The sequence below is a fragment of the Syngnathoides biaculeatus genome, chromosome 10 (assembly GCF_019802595.1).
Source record: "Syngnathoides biaculeatus isolate LvHL_M chromosome 10, ASM1980259v1, whole genome shotgun sequence".
Taxonomy (NCBI): Eukaryota; Metazoa; Chordata; class Actinopteri; order Syngnathiformes; family Syngnathidae; genus Syngnathoides; species Syngnathoides biaculeatus.
In genome coordinates, this window is record NC_084649.1 from 31704566 (window position 1) to 31730539 (window position 25974).

Consider the following 25974-nt stretch of genomic DNA (forward strand, 5'->3'; position numbering starts at 1 on the left):
TCGATCTTCAACATATCTCTAGAACTGAGTGAAGTACCAACCTACTTCAAATGTTTCACCATCATACCAGTGCAAAAAAACCTGCAGTCTCAGGTCTTAATGACTACAGGCCTGTTACCTTGACATGATGATGACATGAAGTCCATTGAACACCTTTTGCTGGACCACGTCAACAGCGTCACGGATCCCCAGCTGGAGCCACAGCAGGTTGCCTGTTGAGGTAACAGGTCTGCGGATGGTACTGTCAATATGGGTCTGCACTTCATCAATGAATGTCTCAACAGTGAGGGAACCTATGCGAGGATCCTGTTTGTGGACTTCAACTCTGAGTTTAACACCATCCCTGAATTCCTCAACCTCCAAGCATCTCCTGCTCACCGTCTCGCCAGCCATCTGCCAGTGGATCTACAACTTCCTGACTGGCAGGACACAGCAGGTGAGACTGGGGGACACTATCTCATCCATGCACACTATCACCACTGGGGCACCCCAACGTTGTGTCCTCTCCCCGCTGCTCTTCTTGCTCCACACAAACGACTGCACCTCGAAGCACCTGGATGTCAAACTCCTGAAGTTCACAGATGACACCACATTCATTGGCCTCTCTGAGTCTGTATATCGACAGGAAGGGGCAAGACTGGAGCTCTGGTGTGGACAACAGAACCTGGCGTTGAAGCCTCTAAAGACTAGAAATTATTGTGGACTTCAGGGAGGCATCCTTCACCACAGCTCCCCTCATGCTGTCCAGCTGTCTTGTGTCAACCATTGAGACTTTCAAGTTCTTGGGAATCACAGTCTCACAGGAACCGAGTGGGAGATGAACATCAACTCCATCCTCAAAAAAGCCCAGTAAAAGATGTACTTCTTGCGGTTTCGGAGGAAGCACGGCCTGTCACAAGAGCTCCTGAGGCAGTTCTACACAGTGGTCATCGAATCAGTACTGTGTACCTCCATCACAGTCTGGTTTTGAGCTGCCACAAAAAAGGACAAATTCCAAGTGCAACGCAGAATAAAAAATGCTGAATGGATTGTCAGGCACAACCCTCCCCACCCTTGAAGACTTGTACGGCACTCAAACTAGGACCAAAGGGGGCAGGATCCTTTCGGAGTCTTCACATTCTGGCCACCTGCTCTTCCAGCTCCTTCTGTTGGGTAGGCACTACTGATCAATGCAAATAAAAACTAGATGGCATTCAAACAATTTGATCCCTCTTGCAATTAAGTCATTAAATTCTTCATGAGCGAACCAACTATATTCTGCCTTCCGCCATTGTTGGGACACACCCTAACAGCCTGATGGTCCAATGAGTATTAGTATTAGTAATATACATTATAGACTATCGCAAAATACATCAATCTCAACTGCACCCTTTGCGCAATTGTCATTGCACTGGTCTATAACGGTGAATTGCAAACATTTAAGGGGACTCTGTATAAGCTTAACATGATAACTGCACTAAATGCTAGGAGACTAACTCTTTGCACACTGTGACTCTTATAAGGAATTGTTCCCTATTAATTGAATGTCTATTGTTCTTCGTTCTTGTTAGTTAGTTTTTCTTTTCCGTACTCAACATGAATGACCACAGATGTGAGGGCAACAGGCCAGTAGTCATTCAGACCTGACAGTGCTACTTTTTTGTGACCAGTATGATGGTGGAGCATTTAAAGCAGGTTGGTACTTAAACCCAGTTCTAGAGATCTGTTGAAGATGTTTGTGAAGAGAGAAGCAAGTTGGTCAGCACAGACTTTGAATGTAGTACTCGGGCTGCACGGACTGCCGGAGACAAAATCCTCGTGTTTTTCATACATGGCCAAGCTGATTCTGATTTATGGCACCTTTAGCCATGCTTCCTGTGTCTCTTTAGTGCCACTGTCTCTAATTCATTCATCATGGCTGGCCTCACCATTGTTTTATAAATGTTGCCCTTCATCCTAGCAGAGACTCTTCTGTCACATAACATGCCAGACACCTTCCACTAGCTGTTCCAACCTGCTTGGACCCATTTCTTCACTTCGATGCCGCATTCACCATTGCTGTGGATTGTTGACCCCAGGTATTTGAAGTCATCCACCCTCGCTATCTCGTCTCCCTAGAGCCTCACCCTTCCCCCTAGTCTAGCCTCTACTACTCTTTCCCATAACTTCATTGTGTTTTTTCAACTTTATTCCTTTATAATGCATAACTCTGCAAATAGCCTTTATTCTTAAAAATAGGAAGGAGCAACTTTTTCTTCCATTCTTTGAATAAGTTGATGAAAAACTCCACTGCTACCTCTCCAAATTGCTTCCATACGTCCACCGGAATATCATATGGACAAACTTCCTTCCTTCCATTTTTCATCCTCTTGAGTGCCTTTCTAACTTCCCTTCCAATCTTCCAGGAGCTCCTCCTTTCCATCTCGAGGCTGTCTCACCTCTTTCTGAGAGCTCTACCTTTTTGTTCTTAATCTTCCTCCCCACCACCACAGTCATCTTACACACCACCATCCTATGCTGTCGAGCTACACTCTCCCCTAGTCAGTAACCTCCTTCAGATGACATCGTCTGCACAAAATGTAATCCACCCGTGTGATTCTACCTCCAGTATTGTCTTCCTGCCTCTTCAGGAAAAAATGTGTCCACTACTCGCATTTCCATATTTTTTGCAAGCTCCATGACCATGTGTCCCTCAAAGTTCCTTTCCCTGATGTTGTACTTACCCATCACTTCTTCATCACAACTATTTTCTTCAGCATTGCCATTACAATCTGCAGCAATCACAACTCTCTCTGTGTCTGGGATGCTCCCAACTACTTTTTCTAGTTTCTTTCAGAATTTCTCTTTCAACTCTAGGTCACATCCTACCTGTGGGGCATAGCCACAAATCATATTATACATAACACCCTTAATTGCTAATTTCAGACTCATCAACCGATCTGATACTCTTTTCACTTCAAAGCCATTCTCAGACAGCTCTTTCTTTAAAATAATCCATACTCCATTTCTTTTCCCATATACTCCATGGTAAAATAATTTAAACCCAAGCCCTAAACGTCTAGCCTTACTACTTTCCACATGCTCTCTTGGATGCACAATATATTAACCTTTCTTCTAATCATCATGTCATCCAACTCCTGGGCTTTAGCTGTCATCCTCCCAACATTCAAAGTCCCTACACTCAGTTGTAGGCTCTGCGTATTCCTCTTCTTCTTCTGCCGAAGAATTTGCTTTCGCCCTCTTCTTTGTGTTCGACGCACAGTAGCTGTTTTACCACTGATGCCCTGCAGATTAACGGTCCCAGGGGCGGACATTGTTAACCCAGGCCATGACCAATCCTGTATGGGATTCTTTTGATGAACGCTCATACAGACGCTCCTCTACTGACATTCAGTTGTTGTTGTTGTTTTTTTTTTTAATTTTACCTTTGTAGTGACTGGAAAATAATTTTGTAAAAAAAAATTTGTGAGTAAATTTTCAAGTGTAGCGCGCTCTCCGTAGTATGAGACATTCAAACGATCTTACGTTTGACAGTGCGCAAACGACAGACTGAATGTGCCTTGCCTCTTACCCTTGTGTTAAGACATTGTATCTGTGATCTCTGTATTTACATGTACATTGTTTTGCGTATTTGTAACCCTAAGCAAATATGGTTGGTCAAAAGCAAAAGTCTACAAGTGATAGTAGTAGTCAAAAGAAGCGGAAAGCCATATCATTTGAAACGAAGGTGGCTATTATCAGGAAAATTGATGCTAGTGAAAAATGTGAATGTTGCAGGTTTCTTCCAAATCCCTGCGTCGACTATCAATACTATTTAGAAGCAGAAAGATTGCTTATTAGAGTATAACCGTTCACACATTACTGGAACTTACAGTAACAACTTGCATTCATTTTCACATTACTTTTGGCTGTTTGGAACAAAACTAAAACAGAAGTTGAGGACTGTCTTTATTTATTTGGCAAAGTTTTAAGACAGATCCTTCCTGATGCAACATTCTGGATTTATCCGGGCTTGAGACTGGCCTACAGATTGTACTGGCTTGTGCCCCCATAGGGCTGCATTGGATGTGCTCCGAAGAGTAAACTAGTGTAAATCATTTTTTTCATTTCAAGAATAAATATTTATACTTTTTCTTCCACACTTAAAAATGATGAGCATTATAGCTGAAATATTGTGTGACAGGTTTTCCTGGTCTTGTTCTAATGTGATTTTTTGGTCCTACCTCTTGATCCAGGTCCATGGCACACAGCTTGGCAGACTGGGCCTTGGCATCTACCATAACATTAAACATGGTGCAGATAGACTGGGGCACTCTGAAGTCTGTAGTCCGGCTGCTCCTTTGAAGCTTGCCTTCAAATGCTGCGCGCGTTCTTTAGAAAAGAGAAATAGGGATTTCTCAAAATGATATAATCCCACCAAACATCTCAAATACATACACACAGATCTATTTATATAATACTATTATTACGTTTATGCGTTTCCCACTGCACTTTTATTTAAAATGAAATCTAATATTATAGCCAAATATTTTGAATAAAATATTCAGTAGAACGTGTACATTATGTTTTCTGATAACTGTCGAGAAGGTGAACAGAATATTTGAATGAAAAAGAGCAGTAACACCTTCAGAGCAACTGGAAATTGTTTTCCCATGTATTTCCTGTCAGCTAATGAAACCATACGTGGCTAGTAAATAGTGAACTCCACTTATTTACAAATTCACCCATTTGCATTTTTCTGCAGTTGTGTAAATTTAGCCTTAAATTTTTTTTTTCATACCATGTATGACATTTATTACCATTATTTCTCTACTAATAATAAAAATACAGCAACATGTCTGTCATGATCCTGCCGCTCCAGCACGAGCTGTGCGGGTGTCCGCGCAGGTGTGCTGATTGGAAGGTGCACACCTGCGCCTCATGCAGCCTGATTATGCTGTGGATTTATATGACCGCGATGACAACTGGCCGGCGCCAGTTCGTATGATCTTCATGTCCCGTTCGTGTGCTCCGGTATCCCTGATCGAACCTGTGTGTACCGACCTTCGTCCGTTCTCCGACCAACCTTGTAAGCCTGACTTCTTCGTTACTTCCGCCTGCTTTGATTGTTCCCCGGTGCGCCGACTCCTGCTTGCCCGACGTCCCAACTACCGCTGCTGCGCCGGACTGCCTGCTCGATCCCCTACCTCTGCATACAATAAACGTGTCTCTTCTTGAACTGCCTTGCGTCTTCCGAGTTCCTGCATTTGGGTCCTACTCTCGTTTCCGATGGGACGTGACAGAACGAACTGGCCAACACAGGACCCAGCAGGAAAGAACCGGCGTCGCCGGGACCGACGCAAGGTAGACCGTCTGCCGGAGGACCAAGCCTGTCCAATCCGGGTAGGCTCCCTGATGTCCTCCGCTCCCATGTCTTACGCTCCGCCAGCGAGGTATGAATACGTCCCGAACACGACCCGTCCGGCTCCTCATATTCTTCTGGACTCTGACTTTTCGGAATATGAGGAGGACCACGATTTGTATGACCGGCTGCCTGAGTACAACTCCGATGACTTTGATTTTGAATCTCTTTGCCCGGCTTTTCATCCCAGTCAGTTTGTTTCACCTCCCCGCGTTTCCAGCACCCGAGCGACTTTGCCCTGTAGGTCCAAGTACACCAATCGGTACGAGGGAACCCGCTTGGCCATCTACCCGGGACCTCCGCGTAGCGGCCAGAGGAGACGCCCCGGCCGGGCGCTCCCTTGTGCCTCCCGCTGCGCGGCAACTAAGACACAGTCCTCCCACTCCTTGCCGGCAACGGCGAAGCCCGCAGACGCGCAGCTGGTGGCGAAGCTTCCAGCCCAGAGGGAGGAGGAGCCGCCAAATCACGAGGCGTTCTACCGTGAAATGCGGGCGGAGATAGAGCGGCAGTGCGTCAAATTGGCGGCTCTCACGGCCCAGGTCCGGCAAGGATTGGCGAACCAGCCGAGCTACTCTGACGTCGCAACGGCGACGGACTCGCTGCTGATGCAGGTTCACGTGGCAGTTGGAACTGACCCGTGTCAGTTTCGACTGACTTTCCGCCTGCTCAGGTTCACGTTGCCGTGGAAACCGACCCGCCCCCTTGCCAAGTGCATGCCGCAGTGGGAACGGACTCGCCACCTCAAGTGCACGCCGCAGTGGGAACGGACTCGCCACACCCACGTTGCTGTTTCAACGGATGCACTGCAATCTCACGTGGCAGTGGGGACCGACCCGATGCCGCCTCACGTTGCTGTCCAGGAGGTGGCGACATCTCCACAGCCGCTTCTCGTCCGTGCTCTGGAGTACCAGTGGCGACCGGCCCGCGGACGCTCCACACTCCTGCTTCGTCGGCGACGAGCACGCCCATACGTTCCCGTCCAGGAGGCGGCGACGGTGACACTGACGCTGCCTTCTCACGTTGCCGTCCAGGAGGGGGCGATGGTGTCGCCGCCTTCTCACGTTGCCGTTCAGGAGGGGGCGATGGTGTCGCCGCCTTCTCACGTTGCTGTCCAGGAGGGGGCGATGGTGTCGCCGCCTTTTCACCTTGCTGTCCAGGAGGGGGCGATTGGGTCGCCGCCTTTTCACGTTGCTGTCCAGGAGGGGGCGATGGTGTCGCCGCCTTTTCACGTTGCTGTCCAGGAGGGGGCGATTGGGTCGCCGCCTTCTCACGTTGCTGTCCAGGAGGTGGCGATGGGGTCGCCGACTTCTCACGTTGCTGTCCAGGAGGTGGCGCTGGCGATGGGGTCGCCGCCTTCTCACGTTGCTGTCCAGGAGGTGGCGCTGGCGTCGCCGCCTTCTCACGTTGCTGTCCAGGAGGTGGCGCTAGCGTCGCCGCCTTCTCACGTTGCTGTCCAGGATGTGGCGCTGGCGTCGTCGCCTTCTCACGTTGCTGTCCAGGAGGGGGGGATGGTGTCGCCGCCTTCTCACGTTGCTGTCCAGGAGGTGGCGATGGGGTCGCCGCCTTCTCACGTTGCTGTCCGACAAGAGCTGGGGAGTTCTGATGAGCCACCCCGGAGCTGGAGAGACTTCGGGATGGTAATGGTGGCGGTCATGGCTCTGGTCCTTCGCTCCAGATGGCTCCCAGCCGCTTCATGACCTGGCCTCGTTGGTGAGCAATCCACGGCTGCCTACTGACCAAGCCTTGGTGGCGACCAATCCCTGGTCGTCTGGCAACGACGGCGTGGGAGGTTCTCGTCCGGAGCAGTGGCCTGCCTCGTTCTGGTTCCTGCTTCGCCGTTTGGTTCCTCACAGAGGTCGTCCGCCCGAATCGCCCCGTGGGGACCCTGGTGCTTGGCGTCCGGGTCGTCCTCCTGACCTGTCCACCCGGACGCCTCGTGTTTGGTGGCCTGGATGGCCACCAGTCTGGGGTTCAGGGGGGAGCGTGCCCTCCTCCGGACACCCCTTCCGCCCACCCCTGCCTGTGTTAATTGTCTGTTTTTTCGTTTAGGCACGTCTGGGAGCCGTGCCTTTGAGGGGGGGTACTGTCATGATCCTGCCGCTCCAGCACGAGCTGTGCGGGTGTCTGCGCAGGTGCGCTGATTGGAAGGTGCACACCTGCGCCTCATGCAGCCTGATTATGCTGTGGATTTATATGACCGCGATGACAACTGGCCGGCGCCAGTTCGTATGATCTTCATGTCCCGTTCGTGTGCTCCGGTATCCCTGATCGAACCTGTGTGTACCGACCTTCGTCCGTTCTCCGACCAACCTTGTAAGCCTGACTCATTCGTTACTTCCGCCTGCTTTGATTGTTCCCCGGTGCGCCGACTCCTGCTTGCCCGACGTCCCAACTACCGCTGCTGCGTCGGACTGCCTGCTCGATCCCCTACCTCTGCATACAATAAACGTGTCTCTTCTTGAACTGCCTTGCGTCTTCCAAGTTCCTGCATTTGGGTCCTACTCTCGTTTCCGATGGGACGTGACAATATCAATATAGAATACAATACTGTAAGTATCTACTTTTCTTGGTTAAACTGTGATAACACCCAATGTCAATGTACATAAGTTTCTGCATATTTTGGTGCTCTTTCTTTAACCTCCAATGATGATGCCCGAACATCATGGTCTTTCCAGGGATTTGAGCAAACAAGCCAAATGCGGGTACCTTGTTCAGAAACCCACTTAATAAAGTTGAGACAATTATTGATGTGTTTTTATGGTGTATTGCTGTTCATTCTTAGGTGTAAGAATTTTTTTAATGTTTAAGTCCATGGCAATTTTCCAACACATTTTGAGGTGTTTGAAATAGAGAATAGAGTGTTTGGGTCATAGTTTTTGATACGTGAAATAACATATTTATTTATTATTACGGTGGAGCAGCTGTAGGGTGTTGGCCTCAAAGTTCTGAGGTCCGATGTTCAATCCCAGCCCCGCCTGTGTGGAGTTTGCATGTTCTCCCTGTGCCTACGTGGGTTTTCTCCGGACTTTCTGGTTTCCTCCCACATCTCAAAAACATGGATTACTGGGGATTCCAAATTGTCCGTCGATGGTGTGATTAGGAGTGTGACTGTTGTCTGTCTCCATGTACCCTGTGATTGGCTGGCAACCACTTCAGGGTGTACCCCGCCTCCTTCCAGGTCCACTGTTGGAGCAATCATTAGAAAATGGAAGAAGCTAAACATGACAGTCAATATCAATTGGAGTGCAGCCCCATGCAAGATATCACCTTGTGGGGTCTCAATGATCCTAAGAAAGGTGAGGAATCAGCCCAGGACTACACGACAGGAATTGGTCAGTGAGCTGAAAAGAGCTGGGACCTCTGGTGACTGTTGGTAATACACTAAGACGTCATGATTTGAAATCACGCATGGCACGGAAGGTTCCCCTGTTTAAACCACCACATGCCAAGGCCTGTTTTAAGTTTGCCAATGACCATTTGGTTGATACAGAGGAGTCATGGGAGAAAGTTTTGTGGTCAGAGGAGACCAAAACAGAACTTTTTGGTCATAATTCCACTCACCGTGTTTGGTGGAAGATGAATGATGACTTCCATCCCAGAAACACCATCCCAACTGTGAAGCATGGGGGTGGTAGCATCATTCTTTGGGGGTGTTTTTCTGCACATGGGACAGGACGACTGCACTGTATTAAGGAGAGGATGACTGCAGCCATGTATTGTGAGATTTTGGGGAACAACCTCTTTCCCTCAGTCAGAGCATTGAAGATGGGTTGTGGCTGGGTCTTTCAACTTGACAATGAACAGAAGCACACAGCCAAGAAAACCAAGGAGTAGCTCCGTAAGAAGCATATCGAGGTTCTGGCATGGCCTAGCCAGTCTCCAGACGTAAACCCAATAGAAAATCTTTGGAGGGAGTGCAAACTCCGTGTTTCTCAGCAACAGCCCAGAAACCCGTCTGATCCAGAGAAGATCTGTGTGGAGGAGTGGGCCATAATCTCTCCTGCAGTGTGTGCAAACCTGGTGAACAACTACACATCTGTAATTGCAAACAAAGGCTACTCTACCAAATATTAACATTGGTTTTCTCAGGTATTCAAATACTTATTTGCAACTGCATCACACAAATAAATCATTAAAAAAAAATCATACATTGTGAATTCTGGATTTTTCTTTTTAGATTATCTCTCTCACAGTGGACATGCACCTATGATGAAAATTTCAGACCCCTCCATGATTTCTAAGTGGGACAATTTACAATACAGCAGGATGTTCAAATGCTTATTTTCTTCACTGTATATGACCAACTGCCTGATTCTGACTCAGACACTGAAACTGAACTTTCCCTCCCGGTGATGCGTCTCGAGGAGTTTGTTTCGCGGTCCCACGCTTCCCCCTCCTGTATGCCTTCGCCCGGTGAGTCCAAGTCCTCTTCCTCTAATCCTTTTTTCAGAACCTGTTTGGCCATCTATCCAGGCCCTCCGCGTGGTGGCCAGAGGAGACGCCCAGCGACAGCCGAGTCTCAGGCGACTTCCCCCGAGCTCCAAGTCGTTGATCTTTGAAATTGCAGATCTTATGGACGGGATTCAGCGGCAATTGGACATTGTCGTGCCAGGATGGCAACAGCTGTTCCGAGCCTGTGCGGCAGAGACGAGCCACCCACTGCCGAGCCACGACTACGTCGCGGTAGCAACCGACCTGCTACCGATCCAAGCCGACGTCACGGTGGTGACAGACCCGCTACTGAGCCAAGCCCATGTCACAGTGGCGACAGATTTCCTGGTGGTCGCCACCCACTGCCGAGCCACGCCCACGTCGCGGTAGCAACCGACCTGCTACTGAGCCAAGCTGACGTCGCGGTGGCGACAGACCCACTACCGAGCCAAGCCCACGTCGCGTTGACAACAGACCCGCCACTGAGCCAAGCCCATGTGGCGGTGGCAACAGATTTCCTGGTGAACCACGCCCACGTTGCGGTAGAAACTGACCCACTACCAAGCCAAGTCCACGTCGTGGTGGACACTGACCCACTGCCGTGCTACACCCACGTCACGGTGTGGGCAGACTTCCAAGTGAACCACGTTCCTTTGAACCACATTGCTGTCCAGGCGGCGGTGAAGGCCCATCAGCTGCCTCACGTTCCTGTCCAGGCGGCGGCGAAAGCTCGTCGGCTGTTCCACGTTCCTGTCCAGGCGGCGGCGAAAGCCCGTCGGCTGCCTCACGTTCCTGTCCATGCGGCGGCGAAGGCTTGTCGACCGCTTCACGTTCCTGTCCAGGCGGCGGCGAAGGCTTGTCAGCCACCTTACGTTCATGTCCAGGCGGTGAAGGCTCGTCAGCCGCCTCGCGTTCCTGTCCAGGTGGCAAAGGCTTGTCAGCCGCCTTACGTTCATGTCCAGGCGGTGAAGGCTTGTCGGCTGACTCGCATTCCTGTCCAGTTGGCGGTGAAGGCTCGTCGGCCGCTGCACGTTCCTGTCCAGGCGGCAAAGGCTCATCGGCCGCCTTCCGTTCCTGTCCAGGTGACGGCGAAGGCTCGTCGGCTGCCTTGTGTTCCTTTCCAGGTGGCGGTAAAGGCTCGTCGGCCTCCGCACGTTCATGTTTCGGTGGCGGCGAAAGCTCGTCAACCGCCCCACGTTCCTGTTTCGGCAGCGGCGAAGTCTTGTCCGCCATCCCACATTCCTGTCCAGGCGGCGGCGAAGGCTCGTCGGCCACTGCACGTTCCTGTCCAGGCGGCGAAGGGTCATCGCCCGCCTCAGATTCCTGTCCAGGTGGCGTCGAAGGCTTGTCGGCCGCCTCACGTTCCTGTTCAGGCAGCGCCGAAGGCTCGTCGGCTGGCTCACGTTTCGGTGGCGGTGAAGGCTTGTTGGACATCCTACGTTGCTGTCCAGGCAGCAGCGAAGGACCGTTTCCAAGGTGACTGTTGGTAATACACTAAGGCGTCATGGTTTGAAATCATGCATGGCACGGAAGGTTCCCCTGTTTAAACCAGCACATGTCAAAGCCCGTCTTAAGTTTGCCAATGACCATTTGGATGATACAGAGGAGTCATGGGAGAAAGTTTTGTGGTCAGAGGAGACCAAAAGAGAACTTTTTGGTCATAATTCCACTCACTGTGTTTGGAGGAAGATGAATGATGACTTCCATCCCAGAAACACCATCCCAACTGTGAAGCAACTGTTTGCCTTAAGGAGAGGGTGACCGCGGCTATGTATTGTGAGGGGGTGTTTTTCTGCACATGGGACAGGACGACTGCACTGTATTAAGGAGAGGATGACTGCAGCCATGTATTGTGAGATTTTGGGGAACAACTTCTTTCTCTCAGTCAGAGCATTGAAGATGGGTCGTGGCTGGGTCTTTCAACATTACAGTGACCCGAAGCACACAGCCAATAAAACCAAGGAGTGGCTCCGTAAGAAGCATATCAAGGTTCTGGCGTGGCCTAGCCAGTCTCCAGAGCTAAACACAATTGAAAATCTTTGGAGGGAGCTGAAACTCTGTGTTTCTCAGCGACAGCCCAGAAACCTGTCTGATCTAGAGAAGATCTGTGTGGAGGAGTGGGCCAAAATGCCTCCTGCAGTGTGAGCAAACCTGGTGAACAACTACAGGAAACGTTTGACCTCTGTAATTACAAACAAAGGCTACTGTACCAGATATTAACATATGCATATTTTATTTTATATTTATAGCTGTATCACACAAATAAATTGTTAAAAAAAAAAATCACACATTGTGATTTCTGCATTTTTATTGGATTATCTCTCTCGAAGTGGACATGCACCTACGATGAAAATTTCAGATCCCTCCATGATTTCTAAGTGGGAGAACTTGCAATATAGCAGGGTGTCCAAATACTTATTTTCTTCACTATATACTACCGTCTCACGTTCCCATCCTGATGGCAGCAGGTATACAACTGCTTCCCTTTCCTGTCTCAACGGCGATGGGCCCGCCGCCGCCTAAAACTCGTGTCTCGAAGGCGACCGGCCCGCGGCCGTCTTCCACTCCCGTCTGGACGGAGATCGTACTGCTGCGGGTCCACGCCTTGACGGCGACCGATCCTCGGCCGCCTGATGCTCACGCTCCTGTCTCGATGACAACCGGCACACAACCTCCTCACACCCCTTTCTCGATGGCGGCCGCCTCCCTCTCCTGCTTCGGTGGCAATCCTTGACTGCCTGATGACCACGCTTCAAGGGCTACTGATCCCCGGCCACCTACCGACCTAGCCTTGACAACGACCGATCCACAGCTGCTTCACGACCAAGCCCCGGTAGCAACCAATTCCCAGCCATCTGATGACCACGCCACAGTGACAGATCCTCGGCAACTCCCCGACCAAGTCTCGGCGCCGACCGATCCCCGGCTGTCTTACGACCGAAACTCAGAGGTTACCAATCCACTGCCGCCTTCCCACCTAGCCTTGGCGGCGACCGATCCACGGCTGTCTTACGATCAAGCCTCAGCGGTGACCGATCACGTCCTGGGAGGTCTTCGTCCGGAACGGTTGCCTGCTCCCATCTGGTTCCTGCTCCCATCTGGTTCCTGCTACGCCTTTGGATTCCTCCTCGAGGACGTCCACCCAAAGTGGGGGTTCTGTCATGTGCAAGGCTGGACCACAGCCAAGAAGCGCGTGGCCTGGCCACTGCTCTGAGAGGTTTCATAGATTACACCTGTCGCCAGTCACAGTTGTTTCTCATGAGGCACTGTGATTAGACCATGTATTTAAGTTGGAGTTTTGTCACTGGCATTTGCCAGTTTGTTGAGTATGCTTTACCGCATCCTGGGTTACTCCGCCAATGCACCATTATAGTCCAGTGACGCTTTTGTTATGCTCTTTAGTTGACTCGTAGTTATCAGACCTTGTTTCTTGTTTTGTGGATCCTGCCTTCTTGGACTGTGTTGTCGTGCAGAACTTGTTTATAATAAAGCTCATTGAACATCTTGCCCTCATCTTGGAGTCCTGCATTTGGGTCCAACCCCGCACCGTTGGTTCGAGACATGCAGAGGCATGCCTACCAGGACACCCCTGAAACAACCAGAGCCTTTAGACCAGGCATGTCAAACTCAGTTTGGCTCTGGGGTGTGTGTCTGTCCTCAGAAGGGCCAGAGCAGTAAAAGAATGTCAACTCCAAATATTTAGCTTTGTTTTTCAGTACTATGCTTTATCATTCAGCCTAAATTTGTAGCCTACCCTACATATTATAATCACAGATGACAAAGGATTTTTTCCAAGCAGAACACATTCATTCACAATGGAAAAAAAAAAATCATGTTTGGTGGTGAATGTGTTAACAACTGATTTATTTGAACACTTGAGTGAATGCAGTTTTACACCTGAACCAACTCACCACACTAAACGAACTCAAGTGGGAGTTATGAAAAAAATATTTTCACCTTAATTGTCATACTGCTTTGATCTAATTAAAAAATGAAATACAAAATAAAATAAATAAATAAAATGAAAACCTATTACATTGCATGGACAATAAGATTAGATTACATCAGATCAAACTACTAGGCTGGGGCTACTGAAGATCAGAATAAACTGCACAATATTAATTGTCTTTAATATGAATCCAGATTAATCTTATTTTTAATGATCTGTATTCATGAGTGCAAACAAATTTTGTGTCATCACACTTTTTTTCTCTCTCTCACTACACTCCTGCACTCTACTTGCTGCTGCAGGCTCCTGAAACTTGGTATCTTTTTGCCTTCACAAGTGGATCGATATGAGGTGTGAAATCCTGAGTAGCAGCACATTTAACAAAACATTTGGAGACACAGCTGTTAATTTGGAGTAACCTGACACGAGATATTGATAAAGCATATCCCACGGACCCAAATTTAACCATCATAGTGGAATTGCACTGCAAGTCAATAAGCTCGAGTTGAACGTCAACTGGCATATCGAAGGCTTCACTGTAAACGGTGAGCAAAAAAAAGCCAAATTTATTCTTAAGTTCATTGAATACCTGAAACCTCAGCTCAAACTCACGCAGCAAATCTGTTATGTTGTCTTTATATTTATCCAACTCATTAACAGGACACTTTTCTTTTTTTTGGACATTTTTGGGAAGGTTGTGTTGGCCAATAACTTGTTGAGTAGTGGTGAAAGGTGAATCAAGATTGCCGGTTTATTTTTACTTGAACACATCACTTTGCGAATGTTGATTTCCTGTGATTAACTCGTGTCAGTGCCAGATGTGAGCACTTTTACACATTTACTCCCCTCTAGCGGCCGTAGGGAGCATTTCTTTTGTATTTATTTTTTTAAAAATCACAACTTTTGATAGAAATGAGCTAGTGACTCGCTTCTATTTTTGACATACACAGAAATTTATTCCTGGCCGGATTAAATCATTGAATGGGCTCGGCCTTATGTATGACATGCCTACTTTAGACACTCCGGGCGAATCTCATCTACCCGCTTTTAAACAACTCCCTCCTCCCCTGGAACATGAGCAAAGTTCTGTCAGAGGTGGGAGTTGAAATCCCTTCTGACAGGGGAATCTGCCAGCCATTCCCAGCAGACCCTCACAATACGTTTCGGCCTGCCACGTTGGCCTGGCATCTTCCCCCACCATCGGAGTCAACTCACCAATGGATGGTGATCAGTTGACAGCTCCGCCTCTCTCTTCAATCGAGTGGCCAAGACATTCGGTCGCAAGTCCGATGACACGACCACAAAGTCGCTCATCGAACTGTGACCTAGGGAGTCCTAGTGCCAAGTGCACATGTGGACACCCTTAGCCTGAACATGGTGTTCATGATGAGCACCGAAGTTCACTACTCGGGTTCTTATCGGGGGGTCTTCGTCCCAATCATGCCCTTCCAGGTCTCATTGAAGTTCCCCAGCAGAATGATGGAGTCCCCAGAGGGAGCGCGCTCCAGCACTCCTTCTAAGGACTTCAAAAACGGTGGGTACACTGAACTTCTGTTTAGTGCGTAGGCACAAACAACAGTCAGGACCCTTTCACCTACCTGAAGGCGGAGGAAGGCTACCCTCTCATCTACCAGGGTGAACCCCAACTTATAGGCCCAGAGCCAGGAGTCAATGAGTGTACCCAACCCTGCACAGCGCCTCTCACCGTGGGCAACTCAAGAGTGGACCAGTGTCCAACCCCTCTCAAGTGGACTGGTACCAGAGCCCAAAAGGTGCGTAGAGGTGAATCTGACTATAGAGCTCGTGCACCTACGTCACCTACGGAAGTGTCGGTCAAACAATCCATTTTTAATGTGATTGGAGATGACGTGAAAATACGTCTTATAGCACGACGCCCAGTTTTGTCCGATACCGTTAAACATTTAGGTGATAATAAACGAAGGTACCTGGAAAAATATTAACACTTGGCATAGAGGACAGGGCCCCATAGCTCAGTGATGCTTGCATTGGTTTGATAAACCAGGGGTCGTGAGTTTGTTCCTCACTGAGGCCCCTACTCCTCAAGAGGGGTTGCGTCAGGAAGGGCATCCGGCGTAAAAACTGTGCCAAACAAATGTGAGCGTTCTTCTGAGATGTCACTATGTGGCGACCGCTAATGGGACAAGCTGAAAGACCCTTACTTATTTGGCATCTGGCACCCATATTTAATGGCGAAGTCGATGTTTTCGCCGATAAGAAATTGGACTTTTACTTGCTTCCGCTTGTTCCAGTTACAGGCATAAACAGGGAGAAAGTCATGTTGTGCCTCCCATCCTTCATTGACCTCAACCCCATTGAAAACATTTGGAGAATCCTCAAGCAAAGATGGTTAAGGGTTGGAGGCAGTTAACATTCAAATTCTGACATGTAGAAAGAAATCCAAGCAGAAACTTCATCAAAAGTCACAAGTTCAATGGATGTCAGCCTGTTTACGGTCCATGAAGGTATGAAAATGACCTCAGAAAATTATGTGGACTTTCTGACTAAACAGTTTATTTCACGGTATCAAAAGAACTACACTTTCATTATTTTCAAAAATTTAAAAAAAGAAGCATGACAAGGCCATGTCTCAAAGAAATTCAACCAGAAACTCCAAAGAGTCATAAGTTTGATGGATATAAGAATTGTAAAGCTGCTACAAAATAAGTGTTGTTGTGCTGTTTTGTTTCTGTAAATATGACCTCCTGCAAATTTAATAATTAACTTTTCAGTTCATTAAAACCTGTACATTTTTTAAAAAATCTGTTGTGCATAATTCCTCACAATACTTATTTGGCATCTGGGACCCATATTTAATGGCGAAGTCGATGTTTTCGCCGATAAGAAATTGGACTTTTACTTGCTTCCGCTTGTCCTGGACAACTGGATCTACACATGTATTTGGTGAGCAAGTCGTCGAGATTGACACGAAAAAGTTTGAAAGCGTGGATAAGTCCGGACGCAATACTTGGCTGCTCGATCTGTTATTAATCAAGAATAAATCCCACTTAGTGATGGAGCCACTCAGATTTTTTCAATACAAACACCAATATTTAAATAAATGATTCCTGGTTTTACACAAACTCGCATTCATTCACTATGATTGAAAAAAAAAGACAGCGAGTCGGCTCCTCTGTACACGAAGGTTGTTGTGGCCACACGTTAAACTTCGGTAAATTTCTCCGTTACAGAGATTTTTTTAAAAATATGCATTGTTCTCAAATGAGTCCAATGCGCATTTAAAAAAAGAAAATAAACCGCTGGCATAGGCTTCAGCCCCCATACACGGAAGCGCGTTGCAGTCACACATTGAACTTCGATAAACCTCTGTGTGACCGACGGTTTATTTTCATTTTTTAAATATGCATTGTACTCATTTGAAAACAATGCATATTAGAAAAAAGGAAAGAGGTTTACGTAAGATTAACGTGTGGCCGCAACATGCTTCGTGTACATTGGAGACGACTCCCTGTCGTTTTTTTTTTTTTTTTTTTTTTTTAAACGCATTGTACTCAAAAGAGCCAACTTGGCCTTATAAATACTTCTTGGGAATTTGAGAATGAGAAGAATAATTTCTACCTGAAGTGATCACTACACAGTCATTTGTATTTGGTTGGGCACCATCCATCACGTTTAATTGCCGAAATCCATCATCTTTTCAGGTGGTAGTCCATAGAATGATCTCTTTGAATATCTGTCTCGTCTGTTTTAACAACCAACAGCACAACAAGTCTCGGGCATTGTGAATATTCTGCTACAATTCAATGTCCCCCACACTGTTGAGCAGCTCTTTTTGACCGGCAATATTGCACTGTGTAAATGGTGACGTTAGGTGCACAAGCTCTATATCTAGCCGGAACTTCTCGACCTCATGCAAGAACTCGGGCTCCTTCCCTGTCGTGGAGGTCACATTCCATGTACCTAGACCTAGTTTCTGTAGCTGGGGATCGGATCGCCAAGATACCTGGCTTTGACCACCGCCCAGCTCACATTGCTTTTGACCCCTACGGCCCCTCCCACAGGTCGTGAGCCCATGGTAAGGGGGACCCATGTTACGGTTTGGGGCAGTTCCTGGCCGAGCCCCATGGGTGCAGGCCCGGCCACAAAATCAGCACAACCAAATCTGAGACCATGGTCCTCAGTCGGAAAAGGGTCGAGTGCCCGCTCCAGGTTGGGGACGAGATTCTGCCCCAAGTGAAGGAGTTCAAGTAACTTGGGTTCTTGTTCACAAGTAAGGGAGGAATAGAATGGGAGATGGACAGGCGAATCAGTGCAACGTCTGGAGTGATGAAGAGTTTGTATCAGTCGGTTGTGGTAAAGCTAAGATGCAAAGCGAAGCTTTTAATCTATCAGTCGATCTTTGTACCTAACCATACCTATGGTCACAAGATGGGGATCATGACCAAAAGAACAAGAACCCTGATAAAAACGGCCAAAATGAGTTTTCTACACAGGGTGTCTGGGCTCTCCTTTAGAGATAGGGTGACCTCCGAACAGCATGTCTACTCTGAACTCGGAGAGGATCTATGAGGGGCTCAGAGTCCAGCCGCGACTCCTCCGCATTGAGGAGCCAGAAGAGGTGGCTGGACCATCTGATTCAGATACCTTCCAGACACCTCCCACATGAGCTATTCTGGGCAAGTCCCAGTGCAAAGAGACCCTGGAAAGTCTGGACATCCCTGCTAACGCTCCTGCCCCCTCAGCCTGACCTCGGATCAGTGACAGAAATTAGATTGATCAAAATGAAACTCTTATTACTGTATATGCAATGAAACATTTTGGAAGGTGGGTGGGGGTCATTTACACTTCGGGTGGATGTAGACTTGTTCACTACTGTTCAGTTAATTTTAAGTCAATGTCACAACTTTATAACTTGCAATCTGTTTTTTTCTCTTCCATACCTTTTTATACACGATTCAATCATGTCACTGGACATTAGTTTTAGTCTGGTTTCCAGGTGTTTCCCAAACTCTTCCTCTGGCCAGTGGAGATCTCGGATGAAGGTCTGCAAAGCATCCAATTTCCAAAAGAGATCCTCTGATGTCCCTGAGCCATTGCTTTGTAAGAGATAAAAATTTTGCATTGAGGTTTTCCATTATCACTTAGCTCAACTGACACATGAGATGTCTATTTACAGACCAAATTTAGAGCACCCACATAATGAATGAATTTCTAAACAAAGAATCCAAAACACAAAAACAAAACATGATACGTGGCTATTCAAAAACTGTTTCAATTGTGAATGTATGGAGCACTGACATTGGGAAACAGGAGCAACTCTTTGGGGAAAATGTACACTGCATATGAAATTATTTTGGAAATTATATTTTCTCAGATTTTCCTAAATAGCTGAAACATATGACAGTCTGGATAATCTTAAAGCCATCAAAATGTAATTTAAATCTTCCCGAACACACCTCCCAATGAGAACAGTATGTTTTGAAAAATAAAAAGTTATCAGTCACTGTTCCAAATGATTATGCACAACTGAGTTTCAAGACATATGACAGGTTTTAAAGATCTCAAAACAGTAATATATTGAATTTGCGGTATTAGATCATAGTTAGTGAAATCACTACTTTTTGGACTTTTTTGTAAAATTGACACTTGAAATTCTTTTGAGATGGTGCATTGTCAGGCTTAACGAAATCACGGTTCTTCTTTTGGGAACAATGTGGTCAGAAAAAAAATTCTGAGATCATTTTCACACCTTCAAAAGGGCAGGTAAGGTGTTTCTGGTCCAATATGTGTCTGGCCCAAACCTGCCACCTCCTTGCTGACATCACAACATTTTTGGGACAAGGGGGCCTTCACCAAACATCCACTAGTCCATAAATCTGGACCATCCAGGCTTGCACAATCTCATTTTTGCAAGATAAACCTCTGCATCTTTTCCCGTTAAAAGCATAAACAGGGAGAAAGTCATGTTGTGGCTCCCATCCTTCACTGACCTCAACCCCATTGAAAACATTTGGAGAATCCTCAAGCAAAGATGGTTAAGGGTTGGAGGCAGTTCACATTCAAATGGCAGCTCTGTGAGGCTATTCTGACATGTAGAAAGAAATCCAAGCAGAAACTTCTTCAAAAGTCACAAGTTCAATGGATGTCAGCCCGTATGTATGACATGCCTACTTTAGACACTCCGGGTGAATCTCATCCAACGGGTGGTGATCAGTTGATCAGTTGACAGCTCCGCCTCTCTCTTCACCCGAGTGGCCAAGACATTCGGTCGCAAGTCCGATGACACAACCACAAAGTCGCTCATCGAACAGTGACCTAGGGAGTCCTAGTGCCAAGTGCACATGTGGACACCCTTAGCCTGAACATAGTGTTCATGATGAGCACCGAAGTTCACTACTCGGGTTCTTATCGGGGGGTGTTCGTCCCAATCATGCCCTTCCAGGTCTCACTGTCATTGCCCACGTGGGCATTGAAGTTCCCCAGCAAAATGATGGAGTCCCCAGAGGGAGCGCGCTCCAGCACTCCTTCTAAGGACTTCAAAAACGGTGGGTACACTGAACTTCTGTTTAGTGCGTAGGCACAAACAAAAGTCAGGACCCTTTCACCTACCTGAAGATGGAGGAAGGCTACCCTCTCATCTACCAGGGTGAACCCCAACTTATAGGCCCAGAGCCAGGAGTCAATGAGTGTACCCAACCCTGCACAGCGCCGTGGGCAACTCAAGAGTCCAACCCCTCTCAAGTGGACTGGTACCAGAGCCCAAGAGGTGCGTAGAGGTGAATCTGACTATAGAGCTCGTGCACCTACGTCATCAAATCACATCACTGGCCGGAAGTATCGGTCAAACAAACCATTTTTAATGTGATTGGAGATGACGTGAAAATACGTCTTATAGCACGATGCCCAGAGTTTTGTCCGATACCGTTAAACATATAGGTGATAATAAACGAAGGTACCTGGAAAAATATTAACACTTGGCATAGAGGACAGGGCCCCATAGCTCAGTGATGCTTGCATTGGTTTGATAAACCAGGGGTCGTGAGTTTGTTCCTCACTGAGGCCCCTACTCCCCAAGAGGGGTTGCGTCAGGAAGGGCATCCGGCGTAAAAACTGTGCCAAACAAATGTGAGCGTTCTTCTGAGATGTCACGATGTGGCGACCGCTAATGGGACAAGCTGAAAGACACTTACTTATTTGGCATCTGGCACCCATATTTAATGGCGAAGTCGATGTTTTCGCCGATAAGAAATTGGACTTTTACTTGCTTCCGCTTGTTCCAGTTACAGGCATAAACAAGGAGAAAGTCATGTTGTGCCTCCCATCCTTCATTGACCTCAACCCCATTGAAAACATTTGGAGAATCCTCTAGCAAAGATGGTTAAGGGTTGGAGGCAGTTAACATTCAAATGGCAGCTCTGTGAAGCTATTATGACATGTAGAAAGAAATCCAAGCAGAAACTTCTTCAAAAGTCACAAGTTCAATGGATGTCAGCCTGTTTACGGTCCATGAAGGTATGAAATTGACCTCGGAAAACTATGTGGACTTTCTGACTAAACAGTTTATTTTATGGTATCAAAAGAACTACACTTTCATTATTTTCTAAAATTTAAAAAAAGAAGCATGACGATGCCAGTCTCAAAGAAATTCAACCAGAAACTCCAAAGAGTCATAAGTTTGATGGATATAAGAATTGTAAAGCTGCTACAAAATAAGTGTTGTTGTGCTGTTTCTGTCAATATGACCTCCTGAAACTGCAAATTTAATAATTAACTTTTCAGTTCATTAAAACCTGTACATTTTTTGAAAAATCTGTTGTGCATAATTCCTCACAATGCAAGCTTTTATTTTTATTTTGAGAAATACTCAACATTGAGAGGTGTGTTCAACATCCATCCATCCATTCTCTTAGCCGCTTATCCTCACGAGGGTTGCGGGGAGTGCTGGAGGTTATCCCACCTGTCAACGGGCAGGAGGCAGGGTACACCCTGAACTGCCAGCCAATTGCCTCTAAGTGTGATTGTGAGTGTGGCTGTTTGTGTCTACGTGCCCTGTGATCGGCTGGCAACCAGTTTAGGGTGTTCCTGCTGCCTGCCTGTTGACAGCTGGGATAGGCTCCAGCACTCCCGCGACCCTTGTTAGGATAAGCGGCTTCAAATATGGATGGGTCGTTGATGACTAGAAAATTTTACCAACTGCCTTTATTTAATAATCTGATTATTAATCATGATTGTTCCATGTTTGGGGAAAAAAAAATTCTTTTAGTACACAATATGTAACGGTTTCCATTGCGAAATGAATCTTTATATATAAATATTAATATAGTTAGATAATAATAAAAAATAATAAATTTGAAATGTATTTTAAAATTAATCTTAATTAATTCAATCTAATTTAAATCCCATCCCCCCCAAAATTGTTCCCCAGCAAGGGCTAATGGAAGAAACATGCTTTTACAAATTCCAACAACGCATGATTTTATGTGGTCCGCGAAGGCCAATCATGTGTATCAACTTACATGATTTTTATTAAAAAACACACCAAAATTAGTTTCAAATTGTCACACATGATAACATTGATATATTGCAAGCGTTTTTGTGTTATAAAACAATCGTTGAAAAACCCACTACCCTTGATTTATGATTCCAAAACTAGTTCATAAATTTCATGTGTAAATATGATGAGGTGGTTAAAGATTTTTATGGTTTCACACTTATAACGGCCGTATGAAGAAAACCGTATCTACAAAATGTTCCGGGGGGAAAAAAAAAAAAAGTTTGACACCCCTGATTGTAATAGATTGGATAGACCTCCAGTTAGTGCAGGTTGAATGTCTAACAGAGCACTAGTTCACTTCTATGACGATTGTAAATACCAAGTTCAAGTACAGTACATCCCTTTTGTTTTGCTTAACCACTGGTCAGCCGTGCACCGACACAAACTGCAAAGAACTCAGCAGTTGTGATTTCCCTCTCTATTTACATCCAGTGTTGTTTTCATTGTAGTTAAGCCAGCCAAAACGTTAAAGTCAAGGCAGCCGTTACGACTGTTCATTGTGTCTTACCGTGCCATGAAAAGTTTGCCAAATTCAAGCTGAGAACTGTCTTCGAAACAACAGCTTCATTTATTACTACACTGGAGATCAATGCCACTGCAGACTTTTATTTTGAAGTTGGCAACGGAGCGCAGTCCCCAAGCTATATAAAGCCTTAACCATGCTTTTGCCCCTTGGTGGCTGGGTGAATAGGTTCCGAGCACTGCTGCAAATGAAGCACATTTCATATGTACCTAGTATTATTGTACCTGCATTTTAGAAGCAAAAAAATAAAACAAAAAACACACTGATGATCAGCCACATTTAATCATGTTAACCAAAACGGTAATTATAATTAAAATTCAACTAATTGTACAGCCCTACATAAAAGTCACAATTTAGATATGAGTCAACAAAAATGCTTTCTCACTCCAACTGCTCCAAACACATAATGGGTCACAACAGACTCAACAACAATAGAGGGTTGAAACTGTTGGGAAGGACATGGAAATACCAAACTTTCAAACAAAATAGAAGTCAGTCAGCCACATGCTCCACGCCATTACCAGCCAATAATGTGACTTGAAGTTCAGTGTAAACTTCAGATTTTGGATGAAACATTTGCATGCATACAGTAGATTGTCAATTCCATTCAGATAGTTCATGAATTGCCATTTTTATTTAAAAAAAAAGAATAAAAGTAAACATTAAAGCTAGTTAGCTATATATGGTTAGATTAAAATTGTAACAGTGCGTTAAAGTGCATATAAAAAAATTCTACACACTTTTAGGAAAGTTAGACCAAGGTGAATTTTTTCCCAAGTTTTTCCACCTACAACCAGTAAAATTAAACTGAATAAGGCAACTAGGGTGGAACAGTGGATCAGCTGGAAAATGTTGGCCTCACAGTTCTGAGGTCCCGGGTTCGATCCCGGACACGCCTGTGTGGAGAGTGCATTTGCTCCCCGTGCTTGGGTGGGTTTTCTTCAGGCACTCCGGTTTCCTCCCACATCCCAAAAACAAGCAACATTAATTGGACACTCTAAATTGCCCCTAGGTGTGATTGTGAGTGTGGCTGTTTGTCTGGAGCCAGGCATTAGGGTTAGGTTGGGCTCGAAGGCTAGCCCCTGGTGGCCGGCCTGCACCCATGGAGCTTGACTGGGCACAGCCCGAAAGGGTAACATGGGTCCCCCTTCCCATGGGCTAACGAACCTGAGAGGACCCATAGGGGTGGGGTGCAATGTGAGATGGGTGGTAGCCGAAGGTGGTGACATTGACAATCAGATCCCTGGTAACAGAACCTAACTCTTGGGAAATGGAATGTCACCTCTCTGACAGAGAGGGAGCTCGAGCTATTGTGTGAAGTTGAGAAGTTTCGACTAGATATAGTCGGACTCGCCTCTATGCACTGATTGGGCTCTGGTACCAGTCCTCTTGCAAGGGGTTGGACTCTATTCCACCTTGGAGTTGCACATGGTGAGAGGCGCTGAGGAGGTGAGGGCATACTTACTGTCCCCCAACTTGGTGGTTGTATGTTGGTGTTCATTCCGGTTGATGAGGGGGTAGTCTCCCTTCAACTTCAGGTGGAGGGACAGGTCCTGACTGTTGTTTGTGCCTATGGACCAAAAAATAGTTCAGCGTACAAACAATTTTTCAATCCTTAGAGTTAGTGCTGGAGAGCGCTCCCTGTTGGGACAGCATCATTCTGCAGGGGGACTTGAATGGCCATGTGGCCAATGACAGTGAGACCTGGAAGAGCGTGATTGGGAACAAAGCCCCCCACACCCAATCAAAAGCTGAGTGGTGTTCTGTTACAGGACTTCTGTGCTCATCACAGACTGTCCATAACAAAGACCAATCTCAGGCAAGGAGCGTCCACACGTGCACTTGGCATCAGGACATCCTAGGTCCCAATTTAATGATCGACTTTGTGGTCATGTCATCAGACTTGTGGCCACATGTCTTGGACACTCGGGTGAAGCAAGGGCGGAGGTGTCAACTGATCACCACCTGGTGGTGAGTTAGCTCTGATGGAAGATGCCGGTCTGACGTGACAGTGCCCAAACATATTGTGAGGGTCTGGTGGGAACGGCTGTCAGATTCCCCTGTCAGAAGGAATTTCAACTCTCTCCTCTAAAAGAACTTTGCTCATGTTTTGGGGTAGGAGGGGGCCATTGATTTCAAGTGGACCTTCCGGTGTCTCAGGAGGGGGAAGCAGTGCACCATCAACATTGTGTATAGTGAGGATGGGGCACTGTTGACCTCAACTCGGGACATTTTAAGTCAGTGAAGAGAATACTTTGAAGAACTCCTCAATTCCACAGACACATCCTCCCATGAGGAAACAGTTAGGGTTCAATGAGGTGGGCTCCTCTTTCTCTGGGGTTGAAGTCACTGAGGTAATTAAAATACTCCTCGGTGGCAGAGCCCCGGGGGTGGATGAGATTCACCCTGAGTTTCTTAAGGCTCTGAATGATGTAGGGCTCTCCTGGACATGCTTCTGCAACACTGAGTGGATATCGGGGACAGTGCCTGTGAAATGGCAGACTGGGGTGGTGGTCTTCCTTTTCAAAAGGGGGACCGGTGTTACAACTACAGTGGGTTCACACTCCTCAGCCTCCCTGGTAAGGTCTATTCAGTGGTGCTGGAGGGGGTGGAGGTGCTGGAGAGGAGGGTCTGTTGAGAAGTCGAATCTCAGATTCAGGAGGAGCAATGTGGTTTTCATCCTGGGAGTGGAACAGTGGACCAGCTCTACACCTTCGGCAAGGTCCTCGAGGTTGCATGGGAGTTGCCCAACCAGTCTACATGTGTTTTGTGGGCTTGGAGAAGGTGTTTGACCGTATCCTTTGGGGAGTCATGTGGGCGGTTCTTCAGGAGTATGGGGTACCAAACCCCCTGATACAGGATGTTTAGTCCCTGTACAACCGGTCTCCAATTTGGTCCGCATTACCGGCAGTACATTAAACTTGTTTCTAGTGAAAGTTGGAGTCGCCAAGGCTGCCCTTTGTCAACTATTTTGTTCATAGCTTTTATGGACAGAATTTCTAGGTACAGCCGAGGCATAGAGGTTGTCCGGTTTGGTGGACTCAGCATTACATCTCTGCTCTATACAGATGATGTAGTTCTGTTGGCTTCATCAAGACGTGATTTCCAATGCCAACTGGAATGTTTCACAGCCGAGTGTGACGTGGCTGGGATGAGAA

At 46.9% G+C, this 25974-nt stretch overlaps 1 protein-coding gene across 9 annotated transcripts in view; it reads right to left on the minus strand.

The window, feature by feature from the left end:
- Window positions 1-25974, minus strand: part of LOC133506929 (calcium-dependent secretion activator 1) — a 231611-nt gene that overhangs the window by 68223 nt on the left and 137414 nt on the right. For 8 of the 9 annotated variants that reach the window (XM_061831313.1, XM_061831310.1, XM_061831309.1 and 5 more), the window contains 2 exons: window positions 18680-18835; window positions 4203-4350 (listed from right to left, as the gene is read on the minus strand). In XM_061831313.1, coding sequence (XP_061687297.1) covers window positions 4203-4350; window positions 18680-18835 — 304 coding nt within the window. The remainder of the gene's footprint in view (window positions 1-4202; window positions 4351-18679; window positions 18836-25974) is intronic. The other variant, XM_061831312.1, reaches the window with a different exon arrangement.